Raw genomic sequence first — 24520 nt, forward strand, 5'->3', positions numbered from 1 at the left:
TTTTTCTTGTGTATTTTAAGTCTTAAAAATATTTCAATTTATGCTTGCTTTCGCATACATCACTTAATACTAATGATAATATTCATGATTTGTTAGAAGTAGCTCCCCCTTGTATTGACTGCTGCGTTAGCCACCATTGCCTTTGCCTCTCTTACTACTACCATGACTACTACTACTACCACCACCACCACCACCACCATTGCTGTTACTACTACTGCTATGGTTTTTGTCCACTTATCTCAGTGTGTTGCTATTCATCGGAATCTCACAGTTGTGTTAGTGTTCAAACCCTGTCTACCTCATCTTCAGGATTAATGGAAATGTTGCTTGCTCCGTTCATCATAATTCCATCTCAGCCTGTATGTAATGTAGAATATATTTTTTTTTTAAAATATATTTTTTAAAATTCATCTCCAGTTATTTCTTTTAGTCTTTTGAAGCACATTCATTTTGCTAGACACACAGACACACACACACACACACACACACACGCAGATATTATTCGTTATAGTTATGCTCAGTTATTGCTTATTTTTCATGATATGAAAGTTATTCTATTTTGTTAAATCACCACTTTGGTGTGATGAATTATTGCACGTAATTGTGTTGTACGCTTCCTGTATGAAAATTTTCTTACTTTATTTGCAGTTTATTCTTAAAGCAACTCTTAAAACATAAAAATGTTTTTAGACTATCTATTAGTTGCTTATTTTATTAAAAAGTACATCCTTTTCCTTGAGCTGCAATTGTTAGTTAGCAATGTATTTGGATTAAAGTACATCAAATTTTGCTGAATAGAGGAAAAGTAGCTGAAAAGAGTTATAGATCTTTTATGATTTTCTTTTATATAGTTTGTCATAGGCTTTGTGTGTGTGATATTTTAACTGCCCTTGTGTTTTGAACTAACTTATATTAATAAAGTAATTATTTTGGTCTTTAATGAGAAGAATTAGTCAAGATGATTAACAGAATTTTCACATTGTTTTTATATCAACTAGTTAGTATATGTATTTATATATTTTTTTTTACATAGGTTTTACAAAATCAATGCTACAATTATGGTATTCTTAAATATCTTGTGTCAGTATCCCAGTGTCTGTAGTAATGGTGGGTGTGTCTTTCTGCTTCCTTTTTCTCCTAGCAGTTTTATTGGAACTTACAAGCCTCTCCTGCAGCAATCTTTTCAGCTTCCTTTCCAATTCTTTCAAATCTCCCAAATACATTTAAAATAGAACAAGCTTTTGTATTTTCTCTAATTTGTTGTCTTAATATTGTTTGTGAGACTCTTTAGTGGCAACATAATAGCAACAAGCTTACATGTCTACTTTTGACTTTTTTTTAGAAAAAATGTTATCATCCTTGAGCTTCTAATTTAAAGGTTTGAAAGGAAAGTTCTTTCACTTTTAAATGAAGTTGATTCAAATCCTGGTATATATATTCATGCTGTGTATATTTAGATTTTTCATTAGCTGTTTTTTTAAATTAGATTTCTTTTTGGCCCCCTTTTTTTGTATGCTTAAGGGAAGTTTTATGAAATGTCTTAGCTTTACTGAATGCCTTAATAAGCAGTCTTCCCTGTTACAATTCATTTTCTTTTAATCACTGAAGAGTAATTTTCTCTTGATGAATACAGCGAGTGCGTAATGTATATAATTCGGAATTCTATTTTTAGTTACTGATCTAAATATTTATAGCAGTTTTTTCTCTCTCTCTTGTGCTGCATTAGTGTAGAATAATGTATTATTATAAGGTTTAGTTACTTTTAAGAAATGATTTCTTGATATAGAATCACTTTTTTTTAAAATTATAAATCTTATATTTACATAACATCTTGTTTCACTATTTTACTTGTCTGTGGACATTCATTCCACATTTTCCCCTTCTAATTTCTCTCTTTTATCTTTGTTATTGTGTCATTCATACTCCATCGCATGTTTCTCTTTAACAAGAACTCCATTAAACAATTTGAAAAGTTGAAAATTCCATGTATATTCCCATTCAAAATAAAAGTTTTGAGTTGTGCCTTAACAATTCGGTTAATTTGCTGGGGTGAGGGGAGTATTGCTATAGAAATAATTCCTTTGATTTCTTTGAATTGAACAAATATTATTCTGGTGTAATGATGAGAATTCTCTTGAAAATTAAGTTAATTTATTTAAAATTAGTTAATGTACCTTTTAAAAATTTGTTTGTATTTTGGGAAAATACTATTTCTTTCTTCTTTTTCTTTACAGGAGATGAAGGTGAACTGGGCTACGTCTCCTAGTAATCAGCCAAAACAAGACACAAGCAGTAAGTATTAGACATATATTAGCAGGTATTCAGATTTTGAAGACCTGGTTTAAATTTTATTTGAAATAGGGAATAAGAATCATAGATTGTAGTACCTCTGGAACTATTACAATATATTGTTCATTTGTACCACATTTTGCTTGTTTTGTTTGAAGTTGTAGGCTACTTTCTTTAGCTGGTATTTTCTATCCTAGGGGTTGTTTGCTGTTGCTATCATTAGTGATAAATTGAATTAGTGATCAAATGCGTGGTAATTGCCACCCTGTCTATTTGATATTTTCCAAACTGTATTTTTCTTCATCCATTTGTAAAGCAAAATGGAGAAAGACTTGTAATTTATGTAGCAGTTTACATTTTTTGGGGCTTAAAATAAAAATTCATATCTGTATAATAACCATTTTTGTCATTGGCATTATTAGTTTTGACATCAGATCGCTTCTCTGTCTTTCACTTGATATATATATATAAAGTGGGTCATTTATCAAAGTATTTCGATACTATATATAATTTGTGTGGTATCGTGTATTATATTTGGCTTTTAGTTTTTACCCCTCCTTTTAAAAACTTTCTATAGTGTGCTTATAGGTATTTGGAGATTTTTATATTCCTCTAAAACTATGTATTAGACATCTGTAGGTGTATTAAATTTTGCATTCTTTATACCTTGTTTGCAACAGGCATCGTTTTACTTTTGCATGTCTGCTTGCATACAAACACACTTTTTGTTTCAAATTTCTGAAATTTGATCTTAATTTGTGTATTTAGAACTCTTGGTCAGTCTCTCAAGTAATTTATACCACCAAGAAATCTGCATCCCGTGACCAGAGATAACAAGTACAAAATGCATGTCATAAAAAGACCTGGAGATGTAGTCTTGAATGTGTGTGTTTACAAGGAATATTTGTAGTACTTTAGTGATCAATACATGAGTAAGTTATTTATAGAATGATTCCCTCTCGAAATATATCTTCAGCTAAAATTGGAACTGATTTTTTTTTTTTTTTTTCCCCCCTCCTTAACTTTCTTATAGCTATATAAATTCTTGTGAACAATAGTTTGTTGTGTTTGCTGGACATTTTTTTTTTTTTTTTTAAATCATCGACACAGGTTTTTTTTTTTTTTTTTTTTTTTTTTTTTTTTGGGTATTTGGTCTTTGATTTCCTTTTGAAATCTTGATGGATGCTTCCAGCTCTCCCATTTAAAAAAAATATATATATTGAATCGTATCTGAGAAAAATAATACACTCACACACATGTAGATGGGGTACGTTTCTGTTAGAGCGTTTATAGCTGGCTGTTGCTGAAATTTTCTGAGGACAGTAAACTGCTAGCAAGTGGTAGATATGCTGGTAACTGTCCTTAGTGATGTCAGAACAATTGTCATCTTGTTTTTGAAAAAAGTAAAATTTCTCTTTCCACTTGCAGGGTCAAAATTAGGGCTGGGCAGTAAGTAAAATTTATCTATTCAGAAAGATAGTTTGTCATTAACAAGCTGACACCAGCTTGCATATTTATATAGAATATATGTACTGTTCCTTCTCTCCATATTCTGATTCAGAGATTTCAGGTGGCTATTGAGTTGTTGTGGCTGCACTCTTCCTCTAATGCAACTGTCTTGACAAGGAAACTACTGTTTTTCTTCACTGCCAAATTTAGGTTTGTAGCTGGAAAAAAAAAAAAGAATAAGAAAACGCAAAAGAAAAAAAGAACAAAAAAAACAACCAGCTGGTTTTTGTTTTTCGAGAGAAGCAGTCACATTTGTTTTGAAGTAAATTGATTGGAAATGAGGAAGAAATAGGCAAAGATGAAGAAACTACTCTTCGCAGCTGTCTGGAAAAAGACTGTGTGCTTATTTTTCGACTCCCTCCCCACTTTCCAGTTGTGGTTTGTTTTGATACAAAGTATGATCAGAATCTTTTTCTTAATTTTGCATTCTACTTGTCAACCACCAAAATATTTCATTTGCCTTAAATAGAGGGAAAAAAAATGTTAAGCTTTGAGAAGAAATCTTGACTGCTATTTAATGCATTGTAACTTTTGAGTGCACTGGTTTACAAGATGCTAAGCAGTTTTTGGTCAAGATTATTTTCAACGCTATGTTGGTAGGTGTTAGTAATCTTACCTTTTCCTTTTCTTTTTTTACACCTGTTACCTGTTTTATCAGTAATCCGATAATGTAGTCTAATTGTCCTTCTATTTGTTTTTCACTTGTGTGTAGATGTTACCTTCCATATTACTAGAAATATGTAGAACCATCTCATAGCCTCGTTACATCACCTTGCACTAACCTAATAGTCTTTTTTGTATGTGTATGTATTTGCATACAAACATTTGGAATGTAGGTAGGTTAACATTGTTTTGTGTTTTATTTATTAATAATTACATAATAATTGTCACAATAAACACGTAATTTTACCGTTAAAACTAAATGGCTGTGTTTGTTAACCTTGTGTTGCAAGTTCGATTTGCTAGTTAACACTTTTTTTTTTTTTGTTGGGGATTAGTTGTTGCTCTCCCTATGTGCTTAAATGCCACCTTTGTAATTTATAGGTTTCATCCTTGAAATTATATCCAAATGTTAATAAAATTTAGCATGCATCATCGTTGGTTGTAGTTTGTATTTAAAATATTTAAGTTTAGTGTCTCAGCTAAATTTGGTTTGTAGTTTTGTTTAATGTAGCTCAGTATTATAATATATATATATATAGAAAGAAAGCATGTTCAGGTTCTGTAACTTTCAAAAGGTTTTTCTCACTTGTAGTCAGTATAGTTTTGGATGGTTGAATAGTTTTACCATTGAGTTTAATAAATGGTATGGTGTGAAGCTTTAAAACAATATATGTGAAATAATGGTAAGCCAAAATTAATAAATTAATGTATTGTTGGTCATAAATCGTCTGGACCCTGAATGGAATATCATTTACCAAGTAGTTGAAATTCTAGGAAAGATATTATAAATACTATCAACTTATACTGAATATAATACTGTAGTTAAACTAGTGACTGAGGCATGACATTTCTATCTACATGGCTTTTGTATTGGTGTTTCTAACTGCAGCTCAAAGCCTTTTCCATTTCCTTTTTTTTTTTGTCTTCATCTTGGTGTTGTAATGTATAAAATTCTCCAAAGTTACTTGACTGAGCAAATTTTCACAAAATCTCTGTTCCATCTTGAATAATCTAGCTTAGAAAATTTGAGTGTTTAAGCATAGCTGGTATTACTAAGGTTGTAAGTTTCACAATTTGTTTTTCATATTGGCAGATTAAATCTAGTTTTACTGTCAAAATTTATCTTCCAGTTTTTTTTTCTGTATTCGAAGAAAGGCTGTTTAATCAGATGATTATATAACTGGGGGGGCTCATTAAATCTCACATTTTTTGAAAATGTGGCTTTAGAAATAACTTAGTGATACTAGATGCAATTCAGATTTTAAAATGCTGCAATTTTTCTTAATGAACAGAATATCAATCAAGAGGGTAAACTCTCCAAAAAATTCTAGTTCAAAGGTTTGAAAGCTGGTCTGGATTGAATGCTCATTGTTTTAAATCTACTTTTATCATGCTATCATCAGTTAGATGAGACTCCTTGATGATGTATTTCTATAGTTGTATACTCTTACTGATGCCAACCCTTAGTTGCTTTTGAGTTAAATACTTTATGCGAAAGACACACATGAAAACATACTCATGTTCACACACACACACTTAGATGCACACAATGGTTTTCTGTTCTGTTTCTATCTAGTTTCACTTGACAAGGCACTCTGAAGTGTGTCGTAGAAGACAATTGCTCAAAGTCAGATTGAATTTGAATCTGTGTGGCTGTGGAGTGTTCTCCTTGATCACACTGCCATGCCTATCCCTGGCTCAATTTCGAAAGGATAGATTCAATTGTTTAAATTTAAATATTTTTAATTAACACACTTTATTTACAGTTTCTAGTTTCTTCTTACATATCTGTATTCGTGGTAAATTGCTTCATGATGAGAATGTTTAGGTTTCGATGTATTTTGTGTGTATGGAGTAGCACTTTCCAAATATATTTCTCATAGCAAGGACACCTTGGACAAGGTAATTCTGGACACATAATTTGAAAACAAGATGGATTAGTCTTAACTGGAACACTTTGATCATAGATCTGTTTCATCTGGGCAGGTTTAGGGATTAGATTACACTAAATTGATGGCAGGAAATTAACTGCCTATACCTACTTGTCGATAAACCAGAGGTAATATGAACTGCAGGTACATTTATAGTTTATATGCATTTTCAATGGTTTTCTCCATATGATATATGTATATGTTGACCTGAAACTAAATAATAGTAATAATGAATGATGCTCAACATGGTTGCTCAGCCAGCGAAGAATAGTAGCAGCCAACTCTCACTCTTTCATTTATTTGATTAGGGTAGGCTGATCTAGTTCTAAACGACATCAGCAAAGGACCTATTTGCTGACGCAGTTGTGGGATGCGCTGTTCTTGGGTGTGTGGAACGGATGTTCGCAAAATGATTGCTTTTGATTGTCACTCTGATCTGTCAGGGCTAATGAATCTCTATTGAAGGTGTAAGCTAAAGCAGCTGTCATTATTTTTATGTTTTTAACTTTGGAATTTGTTGATTTCAGACTATTATAATTATGATCCTACGTTTAACATGAGAATTGAGTTCTGCGATAGTGTAGGTTTAATAATATCAGATGCCTTGCTCTAAGCAGAATCTACAAAAACTACTTAAGTGTCAGAAGCTCGGTCTTCTCGATGGTACCTAAAGCTACTGCATTGTTGGAAACCCATTCAGGGTCACAAGCGTATTGCTCCTTAACCTGAATGCTTCATCTGAGTGCGGCAATAAGAACTAAATTAGCCTTCACTTGCAGAAGTGTTCCAGCTACAGTCTTTTGCCCATCAAAGCTGGTGTCTTGAGTTGCGATGAGCCAGGAAAGACACTGGAATTATTACTACTGCTACATAAATTTAATTTTTAATTATATTATTATTATTAATAATAATAATAATAATAATTGTTGTTATGGTCAGATGCAGTTCTGGGCTGCCTTGGGTGATCTGCTTCAGTTTTATTCATGTTTTCAATGTTTCACATCAAATGACTCCAGCGAATGTTGAGGCCAAGTTATAAATTCAAAATTGTACAAATCTTGAGGAATATTAATTGTTCAAGCATAACTGTAAGTTTCCTTTGCTACATGTTGGGGACAATCCATTAGTACTGGATTGGTCAGTGATGCACAAGTGGAATTTGTTAGATAGGAATTATACTGAAGTGTGTGTGTGTGTGTATATATAAACATATCAATGACAAAATTCATGAACACTTGCTTTTAAGCAGAAATAACTTGTATTTATTGGGTTGCACGGATGCCCTCTTGTTACTCTCATCATTATAAATGTTGGGAACCAGCACAGCAAGCTGGCAGAATCATTAGCACATCTGACCAAATGCTTAGCAAGATTTCTGGCTCTTTACATTCCGAGTCTAAATTCTGCTGTGGTTGACTTCACCTTTTTATCGTATCAGTTAAATAAGTACCGGCGGAGCACTTTGATCAATGTAATGACTTAGTACTCTCTGTGAATTGCTGGCCTTGTTCCAGAATTAGAAATATCGTTATGACCATCATCATGATTATTATCAATACTAATTGTGGAATTATCGAATTGTTACAGTACGTACATGTGGGAGTTCAACTTCAGCTGAAGTCAGTTTTGCCTTTTGTCCTTCCTGGTCAATGAAATACAAGTACTGGGGCTGGTATAATTGACTAGTCACTCCCTCTCTCAAGTTCAATCCTTCGCAGCTACGTTAGAAGCAATTACTTCTGCTTTCATCACAAACCAGTACCGAATGGAGAAAGAATTTCAACTGCGTATTAAAATAAGAGAAACTGAGCTAAAATATTTATTCAAGTATCTTGGCTTTTACTTTTCTGCTGTGGATACCTGAAAGGCTTTATGGTGTGTTTTGGGTAGAATATATTGAAATTCATGGTTTATATTGTTAGAAATCTAGATCAGACACGACATAAAGTAGTGTAGGTTAAAACGATGCACAAATTAGGTTCTGTGGATCAAATTATAATTTGTCTCTGATTCTTAATCCCCATCTCTTCTTTCCACCCTCCTATAAATTATTTCAATTTACAATAAAATTACACCTTTAGTTACTTTCGTTTTTGAAAACGCTCTTGTATGTAATGCTGTTAATGTGAGTGGATCATGTCTGTCTATTAAGATTACGTAATGCTGTGCAAAGAATTAAAAGTCCTCAAGGTAGATTTCATAGGAACAATATTTTATTGGAATTAACTTAAAATAGTTGTTCATACTATTAGTCTTTTTAACTTAACACTAGAAAATTAGAAATATGTCTTAAAATTCTTAAATATCTTGCTTATGTGTTTGAAGATGAGAATAAAAGGTTGTTTGTTTTTGAATGCGCTATCAATTTTATTAAGCAAATAAATAATCTTCATCTTCCATTTCGGTTTGTATGAATTTTCAGTTTTGTTTGTTTTTAATCAACATAGTTTAATTTTTGACCATTTTTTTTCCTTTTGCGTAATACATTAACTTTGATGTAAATTTCCTTAAAATTTAAAAATTATTTATTATTAGCATAAGTAGATATAATGATCGAAACATGTTACAAGTTATGAACTTGGATAGTTGTTCCTGTGACTTGCTTAGTTATTTGGGTGCAAACGGACTTGAGTTTTATGTATGTTATTTGCAAATTAATGAAGGTGTCATGTATATTATCAGTTAGTTTCATAACAATATCAAGTAAGACCTTACTACAAAAGTAACATTGAGGTACAACTCCGCCCATTTATCAGTAACACACTTTGAAACTAACATCAAAGGTTTTTCTCATATATATATATATATACAGCTGTCGACTATAACGAAAAGCTTCAGTAGAACTATAAACAGTAAAAAAAGAAACAATTTTCTCTATTCACATTGACGCTTTTTCTTTTGTATGTCGATAATAAAGAAAATGGTCTCTGCATATAATTAAATTGTTTACATTTGCTGTCATGAATCCTAATCTTATTAAACTAGGTTATTACTAAAAGTAACTTCAGAAGACCATTTTAAATTTTATAATCTCGTTCTCAATTTAAGTGATGTATTTATCATAAATTCACCTCCTTTTCAGTAAATGCGTTTCACTTAACCAACTGCTCATATTGGAATTATATATAGTGAATCTTTTTCAAGTTAGGTGTGATGTTACATCAAAGCCGAGCAACTATCAGTGATTAATCCTAGAATTTGTGAATTACTGCTTGGCTAGAAGTTGTAAGCTCTTGGGTGCAACTTTAGTGTCATATCATGCGTTAAAATTGTAGCATTCATATACAGAGTAATTTTTCCACATGAAAGTGTTGCATTAGTTGTTAGATCAAAGATGTTACAGCCCTTACTATTTTAAGAGCTAAAGCTTCGTTGATAAAAGGAATATAATATGAAATAGTGAAGCTAAAAATCACTTGTACTCTCTCTTTATTCTCTTTCTCCATGTGTAAATTACATATGCATTACTTTTATAGGTTTGTCAAAACAAATTGTACCAATTAACCAATTAAACACCTAAGTAATAAAATTGGCTAGTCTTGTAAAATTCTTATTTGCAATGAGACCCAGGCTCAAAATCATAAGTTTATGATGTTACATACTCTGCTATTTGTAATTTAGACCAATAATATATTGATGTTAATTTATAGCAGAATCAATAGCTATGTCACTTTGTTTTCTGGAAGGATGAAAGCCAAAGATGACCTCAGCATGATTTGAACTCTTTATATTCTGAGGTCAACTTTGCTTTTCATTTTTCTGGGGTTGATAAAATAAATATTAATGACTTATAGGGATGCAGCATTTCGTTATGCAACCATGATGTACTATAAAGTATATTAAACATTTTTATAAGCCAATACCGTGTTCTGTGTTAGCAGTGTGCTTTACACCACTTGTTAAGGCTATAATTTCTGTAGAATATCTAGAGATAATCTTAACAATAAAAAAAGTACCCTGCAGTAGAAGGTATTGACTTGACCCATCTCTTAGAACTGTTGGCCTGGTGCCCAAATATTGAACTATTTTTATGAAAAGGCTGTAGAAAGAATATAGTATAAAATGAACCTCTTTTGTCAGTTAAAAGGTCTGAAGTACATAAGTTGTAAATGAAATAAATTGAGCGCCTAAAGCAACTTAACAAATGATTGGTTCAGAAGAAAACCGACTCAATTAGATACATAACTATTTTTTCTCATGACAGATTACAATAAAAGAAAAAGATGATATCGTAAGTTTCTTCCTACGAAGAATTTAGAATAAAGGTTAGGTAAGAGTAAAGTCCTAAATTTTGTAACATTTTCCTTAAAAACAATTACATTTACCATACGTTACAAACGTAATTGTTTGTCTTCGTAGAAACCTAAATACTTGATTGTCTCTGAAACAGTTGAATTAATATCTGGAATCTGATTATATATAACGCATATTTCATTTTAACATTCAGTTGGAATGAACACATTTTTGCTGATTCCCACTTCAATAATCATTCATGATTCTGGTTCAACAGCTCGGATTAGGACTTTATCATCATCTAATGTCCGTTGTCCATGCTGGTATAGGTTGGATGTTTTGACCAGAGCTGGTAAGCTGGATGGCTTACCAAACTCCAGTCTGATTTGGCATGGTTTTCTATGGTTGGATGCCCTTCCTAACGTCAAGTTATACAATTGCCCCTCAAAAAATTTTTAATTCCTTTGAAATTATGGTATTGGAAATATTTGGATGTGAAAGAAATGTTTACATGATTTCAAATGCTTTTCAACTTTGCATATGTAATAAGAAGCACTTATATCTAACTAAAAATAGTTTCCATACAAAAATTCCTCTGTAAAATGTTTTATGCATAGCTTTATTGAACTTTTAAGTTCTTTTTAAGTTGCAGTTTCTAGTTTTCAGTACTAAATAGAGCAAAAAAAAAAAAAAAATTATATACCCAAGAAAAATTAATTTACACAAGTTTTATGGTCTTGAAGAAAAACACTTCACAATTGACATTGGAAAACCTTGTAACAAAGTTTGTAGTACCAAATTGAGCCAAAACCCGAATTTAATTTCTGTTGGTTTATATTCAAATTTTCCTCATGAAATGTTGTTTCTGCTGGTACTGACAGTAATCTTAATTACCCACTTTATTAATTATCTGCCATATTCACCACTTATATTTTAATTTAAATAGTGTTCATGTTTTGTTTGTTTGTTTTGTGTGTGTGTGATGATGCCATTGTTAAAACTTCAAAATGTTGCTTAAAATGTTTTTGCTAATGCCTGCATGGGAACTTCACTTTAAGCTCCAATGAGGATGTAATTTTCTGAGTCGTGTTCTCTGAAAACGTCCTTCTTATCAGTGTTAAAACTAAGACAAGCGATTTCATTAAGAGGTGAAAAATACTTCATTTCAGAACATTTCTCTGCTTAGCCTAAAAATCCTTTTCTTTACTATTCCAATACTAAGAAGTATTATTAGAAGAACTATCCTCGGTCCATACCACAGTATCTCATAACAATAGTTTTTTTTTTTTCAGGACATATTTATGGATATTTATGAATAATAATGTCATCAGTTGCAGGTTTCCAATGGTTCATTGTACATTTTCTTGTTGCTGCTCTTCTCCTTTGTCAGTCTACATTTACCAAACATAAGATATACACAGATGTACACATGGGATTCTACACATGATCTCTTGATCATATTTATTCCCGAGTTATTAGGTCAGTTGCTAGCTATTGGAGAAGACACTTCCTCAGAGATGCATTACATTTGGATTGGACATAAAACCACTTGCTTCTGAAGCGAACTACATAACCACTAGCTTGTGCTTTTTATCAGACTCATTTTCTCTCTTGAAATGGCTCTTTATTCTGAGAACTACCATACAGTGGATATCTTCTGCTGTGCTAATTGAAAACACCATTCTGATTCAACTAATTGGATTTGAACAATTGTTTTGGATACAATTTAAGCTTTGTGTTATTCGTAGTGGCTGAAATCTGCCCTAATTCACATGTAAAGTGTGTGTGTGTGTATTTATATACATATGTATTTGTATTTATAGATATGCAAATATATATATATATATATATATGCACATACACACACAAAGTTTGTTCATAAATATGTCGTGACTGTGTGGTTTAGAATCTTGCTTCTAAACTATGTGGTCTCACATTCAGTCCTACTGCAGGACACCTTGGGCAAGTGTCTTCTATTGCTCCTGGTTGACCAAAACCTGAGTGGATTTGGTTAGCAAAAACTGAAAGTAGGCTTGTGCACACTTTTGCCGAGATGTCACATGACATTCGTAAATGGGAAACCTCTCTGACCATGGGACATCATGGTATAGCGAATGTTAGATCTACATTTATATATATATATATGTATATTTATATCCATATGTATATTTATATCCATATGTATATTCATTTCTGCATGTATATTAGAAAATTTTTACAGTTCTATATTTAAGAGATCAGAAATTAACATTTGATGGATATTTGTCCTCATCTTGTTTGTTGTTAACACAATGTTTCAGCTGATATTCCCTCCAGCCTTCATCAGGTGTCTTAGAGAAATTTCAAACCTGGGTTCTCAATTCTTAAGATATTTTTCGATGTTGTTGTTATTATGCAGGTCACTATCTGGAATCGAACTCAGAATCTTGGGGTCAGTAGCCCATGCGCTTAACCACTACGCCATATGCCAGCAGGCTGCTGACCCCAAGATTCCGAGTTCGATTCCAGGCAGTGACTTGAATAATAATAATATCGGAAAATACCTTAGGAATGAGAACCCAGGTTCAAAAGTTCCCCAACACACCTGATGATGGCTGGAGGGTATATCAGCCAAAACGTTGTGTTGACAACAAACAAGATGAGGACAAATATCCATCATATGTAAATAATGTAGGAAGTTTTTGTTTCCACCTGTAAAGTGATATATCGGAAAGTTAATTTACGTTATTTGATCTTATTTATTAAAACGGTTTATAACAATTTCATTAAACTGTAACAGTTCGATATACATATACTTGGATTAATTAATTCTGTTTTGATGTGTATCTTAATTTATAAATCATGACTGTTATCAAAATTAGTGGGTCTTGAATCTCTTAAATTGCTTAATGTTATCAACCAGTTATTAAAATAGGCTTGATCTCAAAGTTTATTACAGTAAGTGGCATAGACTGTTTTTCACCTGGTATCTTATATAAGAATAGTTTTTGGGTACCTGTTTACTAGACAAATCCCGTTTTCTATGATAGCATACTATATATATATATATATATATATATATATATATATATATATATATATATATTACAGAGTTAATTCATTGAGATTTGAAGGATGCATTTCTTTTAATTTACAGTTAAAATGAGTGTCACACTTTAGATATATTTCCTTGCATTTACTCTGATTATTTTATTTACAATATTTCTATCATTACGCATTTACTTAAATCGCCTTTAGAATCAGCCCCCCCCCCCCCCCCCCCCCCCTCATTCTCACTCTTTACCAGATTGGTTTCAGTGAGTCACTTAGTTAATCCATTTGCATCTTATCCAATCATTCCGATTCGTATTTCATGTCATTAGAAATATTATTTATTTTCATTTTTCCTGTTGTATAATGTTCATGCATTAGCACTCTCTGACCTACTTTTTACATAGAACTTGTCATGAAGATCTTTGCAGATGCATTATCGATGGTTGTAACTAAAGCATAATGAGGCCAGGAGATATCGACAATTTTTTCCTACTATTTCATAAGAACTCTGCCCATGAGTTACAAACTTGACTAGTGAATTAATGATTTGTCACTGGAGAGTTTAATTTTAAAGAAAGGCTCAAGTTATAAAATTCTTTTCCATGGAGTAACTTTGTCACTCAAACTGTTACTCATACTTTTGCTAAATGTTGCTTCATTTATGGCATTTGCTGCCTGCCTTATGAACCAAAATTCTCTTTGTCTTTGAAAGCTTAGCATTTGTACTGTAGGTTTATATTTATTCCATTTTCAACTTAATATTATCTTGGCTTTGTAATTTTGTTTAGACACTCTGATAACATCATTCAAGCTTAAGAAATTTTAATTAGATTTAAGTACTTGCTAGTTTTTTTATATTTTCTTTTCTTTCATATAATACACATAAGCCAGTTTTAATTACATTATCGAATACCACTTTTTGTTTTTATTAAAAATTGCTATCATTATTAACATAACTTTAAGAGAAAGATTTGCTCAATTTTTTAATCTTGCAAATTACTATTGATTTCTAATGTAGACACGAGGCCACAAAGTGTGAAATTATTGGTATAGTCATTGTGATCAGAATCATTATTTGACTGGTACTTGATTTTATTAAATGAAAAGCAAAGTCCTTATCAATACCAATGTGATTTGAACTCATAATGTAAAGAGATGTAACTAAATATTGCAAAGTATTTTGTCTGGCATTCAATTCTGTCAATTTGTTTTGGAAATGGTAATAATAACATTGCAAACAAGAAAGTCAAGAAGATAGAAAATACACTAAATTAAATTTCGTTATCACGACTGTGGATGCTTAGTAGCAAAAGGGTAAAATTTGTGTCGATCCTCATTACAGCATGAGGTTGAATCCCACCAAAGCTATCATACTAAATAATTCGACATGAAGACATGCAAGTCCTCCAAAACTCTACCTTCTTTGGAACAGTATTTTTAGAAGGGCACTTTCTAAGTCTTTTTGTGAGAGTTTGTTACTTAACTGCATCCATTTTGAGAAGTCACCCATTTCTACAATCCATGACCTATTTCATCGTACAAGCTTCTCTTTCGCTTGAAAGCTTGCAGCATGTCTTTTCTATCTCATTGAAGGATAAATTTTTCACCCACACAATACAATATACTTAAAATAAATAAATAAAATTCATGTAATTTTCCAATATTAAGGAATGGTAACTATTTGGAACTGAATTTGTAAACGAGTGTAGGTATGTAAACAAAAGAATGAGTGTATAACATCTCATAGGCACATACATACAGCAATTAAAATATAAGAAGCTTGGATGCCACTGGATTAGGATTCAAAGAAGTTGAATTGTAAAATTGTTATGAATAGTCTTGTTCAAATTCGTTATCTAAAGAGTGGAAGGTCACACGCTGATAATGTACTGGCTACTTTCGATAGATCTTCATGTAAACCTTTCACATTGCAAACATTGTGTTCTGTGTCCTTGACCCCCTCCTTGTTTTATTGGCAGGGTGGGTAGATATTGCCATCTACAAGAATGTATTCCATGTACTGGAGACTCTTTCAGCTCCTCGTCGCTGAAGGGTAATGCATTGTGTTGTCTGTTGAGACTGTGAAGCATTTGCATGACCTCACATCAATGCATTTCTCAGATTTTATCTGTACTGTAAAAACAATTTATAACCTTCACATGTATTTATCATGTTTTGCATCATCTGAACAACATTTTGAATGTCAGAAAATGATCTTCGGTTTAAAATCCTGAAATAAAGTGTAAATCTTGAACTGACAGTGGAATTATTTTGATCTTTACAGACTATGATTTATGGATTATAATAAGATGCTGCTAGTTTTAATCAGTTTAATACACCTTAAACAAATGTATTGGCTTGGAACTGGGAAATGTTGTTATTGATGCAATTGATTGGTTCATTCATTTGGATATGACAATATTGCTAATGATGCAAACTTAGATATTTAGAGGGATTTTACAAAGCAAATTATTAATTTGCTGTGTAAACTGAGTATGTTATATGGAACCTCAAGCAGATTGATGCAAAAGGGTTAAATATCTTTTTATTAATTTGAAATGATCATATAAAAATACAGTTTTTCATTTATAGAATAGAAATATTTTGCTTAGATATTTTAATGCTCCAAAGAATTAAAACTATATACTTCTAACGTTAGAATTGATGATAGTTTAAGTGTTTTATCAATATAAGAAATCTGTATTATACATACCTTTCATTTTGAAGAAGCCTGAAAGTTTTCTTTTTTCTACTTCAAATTCTATTTTCTTCCTCATATGAACATTGGATTTACATATACCACATTCCTGATAGTGTCATCATTGTTGTGTTAGCACCCACTTTTGTATGAGGTAAATTTTCTGTAGCCAGATGCCCTTTACATGCATTTCGCACAAGATGAACAACATTGCGTAAGATGATGGTGATGTTTGTTTACAAACATCACTTGCTGCCAAAAGAATGACACACACGACAGGCTTCTTTTAGTTTCAATCTGTGAAATCCAGTCTAGGCTTATAGTAGAGGATAGCTGCCTAAGTATCTGGGCAGTGGAAATGAATCTGAAATCACATGGTTGAGAAGCAAGCTTAACCACATAGCGATACTAGAGCCTATATTGTGTATTAAATCCCTTTTAGGGTTCTGTTTTGCTCAATTATTGTCAATAACTTGAGCATGAAGGTGCTGTGCGTTCCTAATCTAGAGACAAATATGATCATCTGAATGCCTAAATCTACTGCATTAACTTTTCATGCATATGTAAGAGTCTAAGCTTGTCTTTTGCTAAGACCTATTTTTATAAATAGGTGATTTTATTTACTTGAAACAATCCAGTTTAGTATCCTAAAATGATGTGCAAGTCCAATTTTGTGTTAACCCTTTTGCTTTCAGGATCCTCTGCCAAATGCAATGCTTATGTATTCATTGTTTAGAATTAATCATACAGTGTCTCATAGCTTTGGAATTTCGATAGTATTATTGTTTAGGTATGATAGGCCAGATCAGGCCAGTTTGAACATAAAACAGAATGTCTGGGCCGGATATGACTGGTTTAGATTATTAAGGGTTGATGTGTATAAATTGTATACATGAACATCTTATTACTGTCTTCTTAAATGTTATGCTATTTTAGTTGTACATTACATTAATTTCCTGTCTAAATAGCAAGGCTAAAAATGTACTTTAGGGCGTGCATTGAACTTGTTGTCAGTATAAAGTATTGGGAGAAATTTGTTAGAATTTCATTTTAATTAAAACACCAATTCAGTTTTTAAGTTTGTGTTTTGAAGTGTGACATATATGAAGGCATTGTCAAAGCTCCAGTCTGGGATTAATACTATAGGGATCATAAAACACTTATGACAAACCTACTCCCTGTAGAGAATGTTTAGCAATGTGATTATAATAGAAGAGAAAAAGATATCTTGTTGGGGTTATTAATAGAATATTAAAGGATATGAAGAAATTATTCATGGTCTAGTTGTCACTTAATCTCAACTGGCTTTTTTTTATTATTATTATTACAATGGGGAGAATTGCTAAGAAAATCATATTACTTTCTGTCGAATTATTTATGAAAGATGTTATTTCTTCTTTAAATCTTTCAAAGCCAGCAGATTTTTATCCTGTATTACACAAAGCTTTCCCTCCTAAATTGTATTTGCTTTAGTGGTTAAAGGTATGCAAGTGTCACAATTTGGGTATGTCTTAGATGTTTCCTTTTTTTAACAATGGTTTAGAGTTGGGTTGGGTTGTCAAAGAATTTAATGGTTGCCTGCAAATTTTAGTATTGCAGAGATAATTCTCCAGTGGAGGGAAATAGATGAAAGAAAAAGAAGTACCAAAGATATGTAATCATTTATAATTTCAATGTTCAGTAGGTGTATATTTGTTATATGTTAGGAAAATATTATAAAATAGTATAAAACACTTTCCAATATTTATTGAATGATGGTTACTGTATCAGGTACCCTAAATCTCAGTATATTTAGGGCATTGCATTTAAGTTTAGTTATAATTGCAAGCTTTTGATGATTGCCTGAATTTAAAAGTGATTTATATATGTACAGTTTAGTGGCAAAGCTATCTTTAGAGCTCAGAAAATTTTTAATTACACAAATAAGGATACTGCTTCAGCTGAGATTAACTAAATATCTTCATCCCATGCATGAATTGATATTTTATTAGATGTTAGCAAGTTTGCTATAGCCTTGGGTTTGATCCCATTGCATTTAGGTAGTAATTCTATATCAGGCATTTGATAAATTTTCTAGATAATTATTTGTACAGTTGCCCTACAAGGCAACTGATTTGTTATTCTTATTTCTCTTTCTACATTTACATACCTACAAATGCTAGCTGTGAGTTATTACCTTTGGGTTAACAATTTTCAATATTCACAGTTCTGAAGCAATCTCAATAAGTTTGGATTGGGGTATCGTTTAGTTGCGAAACTTTTTTTTGCTCTCTGATCTTTGCAACACTATCTCTTTAGAGAATCATCGATGTGGTTAAATCAAATATTTAATAAATTTATTTTCAGTCTGTTACTTCATATTTATTATAGAAAATGTTACAGCAATGCAAATAAAACTGAAGTAAACACTGTTAAATGATGTAAAAAATATTACCTGAATCTAATAAATATGATTTTATGTAAAAACTTCATGCTTAAAATTTTGAATTTATTTGATATATAGTTGTGATAAAGAGAATTAAAACATTAATTTAAACAGTGGAACAGGGAAAGTTTTAGTCACAAATATCAGAAACATAAAAGAAAAATCATCTTGCGTGTTTAAATGTTTTGGCAATATTTCTACTTAAAATGCTTAGTTTTTGTTTTTGTTTATCATCTCTGTTGAGGACTTTAAAATAAATTGGCTATATAAATGTCTTTGAAGACCTAAAAAATAAAAAGTTGAATTAAAATATTTGCAGCCTCCTTAATCATTAAATTTGAAACAACTATCACATATGAATCAATGAGCCAGTATGTCAGTGTCTTGTAAGATATATATTAACTGTATATATCAATAGTAAGCATTCAACATACGTAAATCGTACCTGAGTCACAACTAATCTTTATTTCATATGGAATTTCTTTGGTGAATATCACATCGACAGTTTGCATCATCACTTGTCAGCAAACTATTTCTGGTTATGACTTTATGTCCAAGGCAAGACAATAATCTTTGCCAATCAGCTCTTCTTTTGACAGTAGCTTAGGGTAGTGGTTTTCAAACTTTTTCCTTTTGACTTGGAACTCTTACATGATTTCCAGGGAGTAGGGAGAAGATCTTGTAAAGAGTTGGAGAAACTACTACATTTTACAGATGACATGCACTATCTTAATTTTGTGATGAATTCAATGAAACAATGTGTTTGAAAAGGAGCACTAGAATTATTTTTACGTAGGTCACATTGAGAAGCATTGGCTTCAAAACCCTCATGATATTAAATCTGCCTGAGACCACCAAATGATCAAAATTTCATGTTATATTTCAAACCTCAGCTTAATAATGACATTTTATGTGATTCTTCCTTATTTTCCAATTGAATTGAAACATGTGTAGAGTGTTGTTCAACAAAAATTTGGTAACGAGTTAGGGGGTTTCTTGTGGGTTTTACTTTTCAAGTAGTTCTGTCTACCACTGACTTTGTAATGTATCAGATTTTCTCAGATAACTGATTGAATGAAGTCATGGAATGCCAAATGCTAAATTTATTCTAGTATATTAATTATTCTTCCTTTTCTCCAAGCTGTTGTAAATATCTATTCATTGCATTGCAACACTTGATGTTGTGAGGCCTACTCTTAAAAAGATGTACACTTTGGGTGGTGCCTTGAGTGGAGAAAATTGATGCCAAATGTTAAATTCTATATGCCACACGTGTTTGTATTCTTCTTAGAATGATTTATTTTCATTACATAATAGTGCACAGTATTAATGTATAGCAGTCTATTTTTGAAGGATCTGGTCCCTTTCAGGAAAGCTTTTGCATGCTCCTTAGGACTAACCAGCTTGTGCTTGACTGCTATTGGCATGGAATCTGTTTCGTCTTTGGTTTACAAAGGCATGGCGGATGGTTGAGAGAAGTTTGCTTCACACCTACTTGATTTTGGATTCAGCTCCATTGTACAAACTACCTTTCCCTGGGCTGACCAGTCTTGCGAATGGATTTGGTTTGGACAAAAGACGTGTGTACACGCAGAATGGAGAGAGAGGCATGTGCAATTGCTTCTATCTGAAAGTACAGTGGTAGTATTTTCAGTCTCTCACGCCAACAAATTGTCTGATCACTTTCTACCTTCAAAATCATATGGAATAAAAGATCCTTTACTTGCAAAAATGGAACATTTAGCACCAAGGAGGATATCTGGTTATGAAGTAACATTTTTATCCAATCCATGCAAAAATGGGATTTACAAAATAGAAAAACAAAATGAAACAAAAAGCCTGTGTAAAAATGAATGTAAAATGAACAAAAATTACTGTAGCATTCCTCTTTTCATCAAAATATGTATGAAAAAATTTTATTTGTGAAGCTGTTTACCGTTTAGTAAAACAAATTTCACAATCACTTTTCAACTTGAAACGAAATATTGGTGCCATTTTTTTAAATAATTATTTATACGTTTGTACTCTGCAAATTGGTTGGTGTTTGAGACCAGACACAGTAGCCTAGGGTAGTTTTTCTGCATGGCTGGCTCCTGTCAACCATCCTACCCATGCATGCATGGAAGATGGACATTAAATGATGATATTGATGATGGGTCAGTTCAGCTGCAATTCAGTTTAAGGTTGAGCAGATATTTTATCCTCTGAGTTTATATCCATAATGTGTGATTGTAGGGAGATTTTGCTATTTCCAACATATTGCGTAAGCCCAGTAAAAGTTTCCTTGTTGGCTTGTTTTATATTGAAACTGAATAAAATATGTCACATAGCTGAGCTTAGATAGTAAATTCCTTTTGAGAAACCTTGTTTAAAAATGCTACTGTATGTTGCTACCTCCAGGCATATAAAACATGACTGCAATAAATTAATTTTTATTCTTATAGTATAGGAATTCTTCAGCATTGTTTATTGTAGCAACCAGCACTATAAGTATTAGGAAGTATTCATTAGTAAATGGCTGTTTAATTAATTGATGTAAAGAGAAGAGATTTAAATTTGTTTCAAGCCTTAATGTGTATTAATGCTTTTTCCAAGTGTGTTAACTTTGAGGTGAACTAGTTGGAGTTAGTAAATGAAAGGATAAAAAATTGTTCTTAGGAGCATTCATTTTCTTTTTGTCATTGCAACATATATTAATAATACATGATGACTGTATATTATTGCTGATTCTGACTTCAGAATTTAGGTTCAATTAACCCTTCCAGATATTTTACTGCTTCTCTTTAAATTTAGGTTCAGAGCATAATGTGTAATGAAATGTTTAAATTCACTTAGGGTACAAATATTTTCACATTCTTGTAAATAATTTTATACACTTGATGTCCACTTTCTGAGTTTTCTAGAAAGTTCTTTACACAAAATCACATATTTAGATTTAAAAGCATTGGTTGTAAGAGCGTGTTATGTTGAAAGGTACAGGCTACAGTGTTGAAGATCACAAAATATAAATTGATAACCAACCAGCAATCCAAGTTGACATTATTTTATGAATTCTCTTGGAGTGCATGTGCTTTAAGTAGAAACATTTTAACTGCTTCATAATTACATTTCTGTGTTTCAATTAAGTCTTAAAATAATCAGATATTTAAATTGGTATTATAAGACTTATTTGTGCATAATAAAATGAGTTTTGGCTTATTTTATCCAACCTCTGTCCATTATGGCAAAAATTGCCCTAATTTTGTCCAGTTTGGTCACTTTTTCCATTTAGTCTGCTTTTATATTTGCATTAAAACAAACAAAAGTAAATAATTAATGGTTTTAAAGTCCTGGAAATGACTGATTGGGTCCAGTTTCTTCTGAAATTCATGAAATAGAAACAAATTTCTGTCACAACTCTTTCTGGAGAGCATTCTTTTCGCCACTGTTGTCTCACTGCAAGAAATTGAAATGTTCATATCAAGGCCACCATGTAGGGTTTAAAAAAAAAAAAAATTTTTGTTGTATCTGAAAATGATCCAAAGAGAGGTGTTATTATTAAATCTGAAATTTCATGTAACTTTTTAAAAAAGGATTTGTATAAATGCTGAACCTAAGGATTTAGAAGAAAAGGTAGCTAAGAAAAATAAAACAGAACCAGGACATGCACAATTCATGCTGTAACAAACGTTACATCTTGTACAAGTGTTTACATGTACATGATGTAACTTTACTCATTTACTTGAACTGGTCACATTTTCTTCAGTATTTTGATTTTAACGGAAAGCATACAGTCAGGCAGTTTCAGAAAACGAAAGAGTTAATGAGCTTAATCATAATATTACTTTGAGTGAAAATATAATCATACTAATACTAATTTTTTCACCTTGATTAATTAGACAAATTGCAAAAAGTATGCTGTGAATTTCTATTACCATAGGAAAGTAATATTACATGGCAATCAGATTGATTTAAGCATTATTAATGATTAAAAATAAGCATGTTTAAGATCAAGTACAATTTTATATTAGGTTTATATCTTCAGTAATAATCAAAAATTCTTTATTATAATTTTGAAAATGTTATATATTAAAATGTTTGGCTTGCTAAAGGTAAGCCAAGGTTAAATGATTTTTATTTCTTAATATGGCTAATTTGTTTGACCCATCTCTTCACCATCATCATCATTTGACGTCCGCTTTCCATGCTAGCATGGGTTGGGCGATTTGACCGAGCACTGGCGAACCAGATGGCTACACCAGGCTCCAATCTGATCTGGCAGAGTTTCTACAGCTGGATGCCCTACCTAACGCCAACCACTCTGAGAGTGTAGTGGGTGCTTTTTACGTGCCACCGGCACGAGGGTCAGTCTGGTGGTACTGGCAACGGCCATGCTCAGATGGTGTTTTTTTACGTGCCACCTGCACAGGAATCAGTCCAATGTTTTGTTCACATGCCACTGGCACAAGTGTCAGTAAGGCGAAGCTGGAAATGATTGCACTTAAATAGTGATTTTTACGTGCTACTGGCACGTAAGTGAGACTGCTACTCTGGTAGTGATCCCACTCAGATGGTGCTGCTAGCGCTCCACTGGCACAGGTGCCAGTCATAGACTTTGGTTCAGTTTCGATCTCACTTGCCCCAACAGGTCTTCGCAAGCTGAGTTTAGTGTTCAATGAAAGAAGCTTGGCATGGGTGCCAGTCATCAAATTTGGTTCGATTTCGATTTCACTTGCCTGAACAGGTCTTCCTTGGTTCTATATTTCTAATATTGTATTATAACTAAAGAGTAGGTTATACAACCTTGCAGAAGTTAACATTTCATTCAAAGAATCAGTAATGGGTTATTACTCCTGCAGATGAGGTTCCAGGCATCTTGTTGAGAGCCATTGCTTGTTTGTCAAAAAAGTTTTAAGAGGGTGTGAAGATAACTCCCTCACGTTTTCTTTTATTGAAGAAACAATAAAATCTATCATAAATAATTTAGCTATTCTTTTAGTCAGTTTGAGTGTTCCACTTTGTAAGTGGCTAGTAGAAATTATGAAAATCAATGCATTTTAACATATTGAAACTTTTTTTCACCCCCATGCTTATGGTAGTTACTCAATTTCAAATGTGAGTTTTGCTTGTATTAAACCTAAGATATATTTACTTAATCTGAACTCAATAAAAGCACTTCACTTTTTCTTGTAGCATTGAATATGAAAATGAGATTGCAAAAATATGTGATGTATATAAAACAAAATAGTTGGATTATGTTGAGTGATGTGTGTATATTTAGCAAGAACTGTGTTTATAAAACGACTGTTTATTTTAATGCATGTAAAATATAGATTTGTATAATGCTGGAACATGCTGATTTTCATTATTAGCCTTGCTTTCCATATCTCAACATGTATGTCTGCAGCAATATTTTGTGGCTTCAAATTACGACTTAACGGTATCTCTTCAGTAAATCTCAATTAAAATCTGTCAATTTATCTGTATTTTTATAAAAATTTTCCCTTCTAAGTATAGGAAACTATTGAAAGATTTGCAAAATGTAATGAAGCTATTTCACCAATGGTTAATGCCAACAGTCACTTGCCATTTTATGATGGGTAATATCATTAAAATATTGGTTAGTGGTTATAAAAAAAAGAATCTGGCAAGCCAGCTATGTTTGACATTTAGGCGTAATTAGATAGGTTAGAAATCACTTAAGTTATTTTTCTACAAATTCAGGTTATTTTAGAAACGTGCATAATTTTTATCTTTTTT

At 32.0% G+C, this 24520-nt stretch overlaps 1 protein-coding gene across 44 annotated transcripts in view; it reads left to right on the forward strand.

Moving 5' to 3' along the window:
- LOC106868113 (nucleolysin TIAR) overlaps positions 1 to 24520 on the forward strand; it is a 123487-nt gene that overhangs the window by 66228 nt on the left and 32739 nt on the right. For 19 of the 44 annotated variants that reach the window (XM_089341571.1, XM_089341568.1, XM_089341558.1 and 16 more), the window contains 2 exons: positions 2235 to 2292; positions 3718 to 3738. In XM_089341571.1, coding sequence (XP_089197697.1) covers positions 2235 to 2292; positions 3718 to 3738 — 79 coding nt within the window. Of the gene's footprint in view, positions 360 to 2234; positions 2293 to 3717; positions 3739 to 24520 lie in introns of all 44 variants that reach the window. The other 25 variants (XM_089341576.1, XM_089341584.1, XM_089341628.1 and 22 more) reach the window with 6 other exon arrangements.

The sequence above is a fragment of the Octopus bimaculoides genome, chromosome 2 (genome assembly GCF_046866305.1).
Source record: "Octopus bimaculoides isolate indiv1 chromosome 2, ASM4686630v1, whole genome shotgun sequence".
NCBI lineage: Eukaryota > Metazoa > Mollusca > Cephalopoda > Octopoda > Octopodidae > Octopus > Octopus bimaculoides.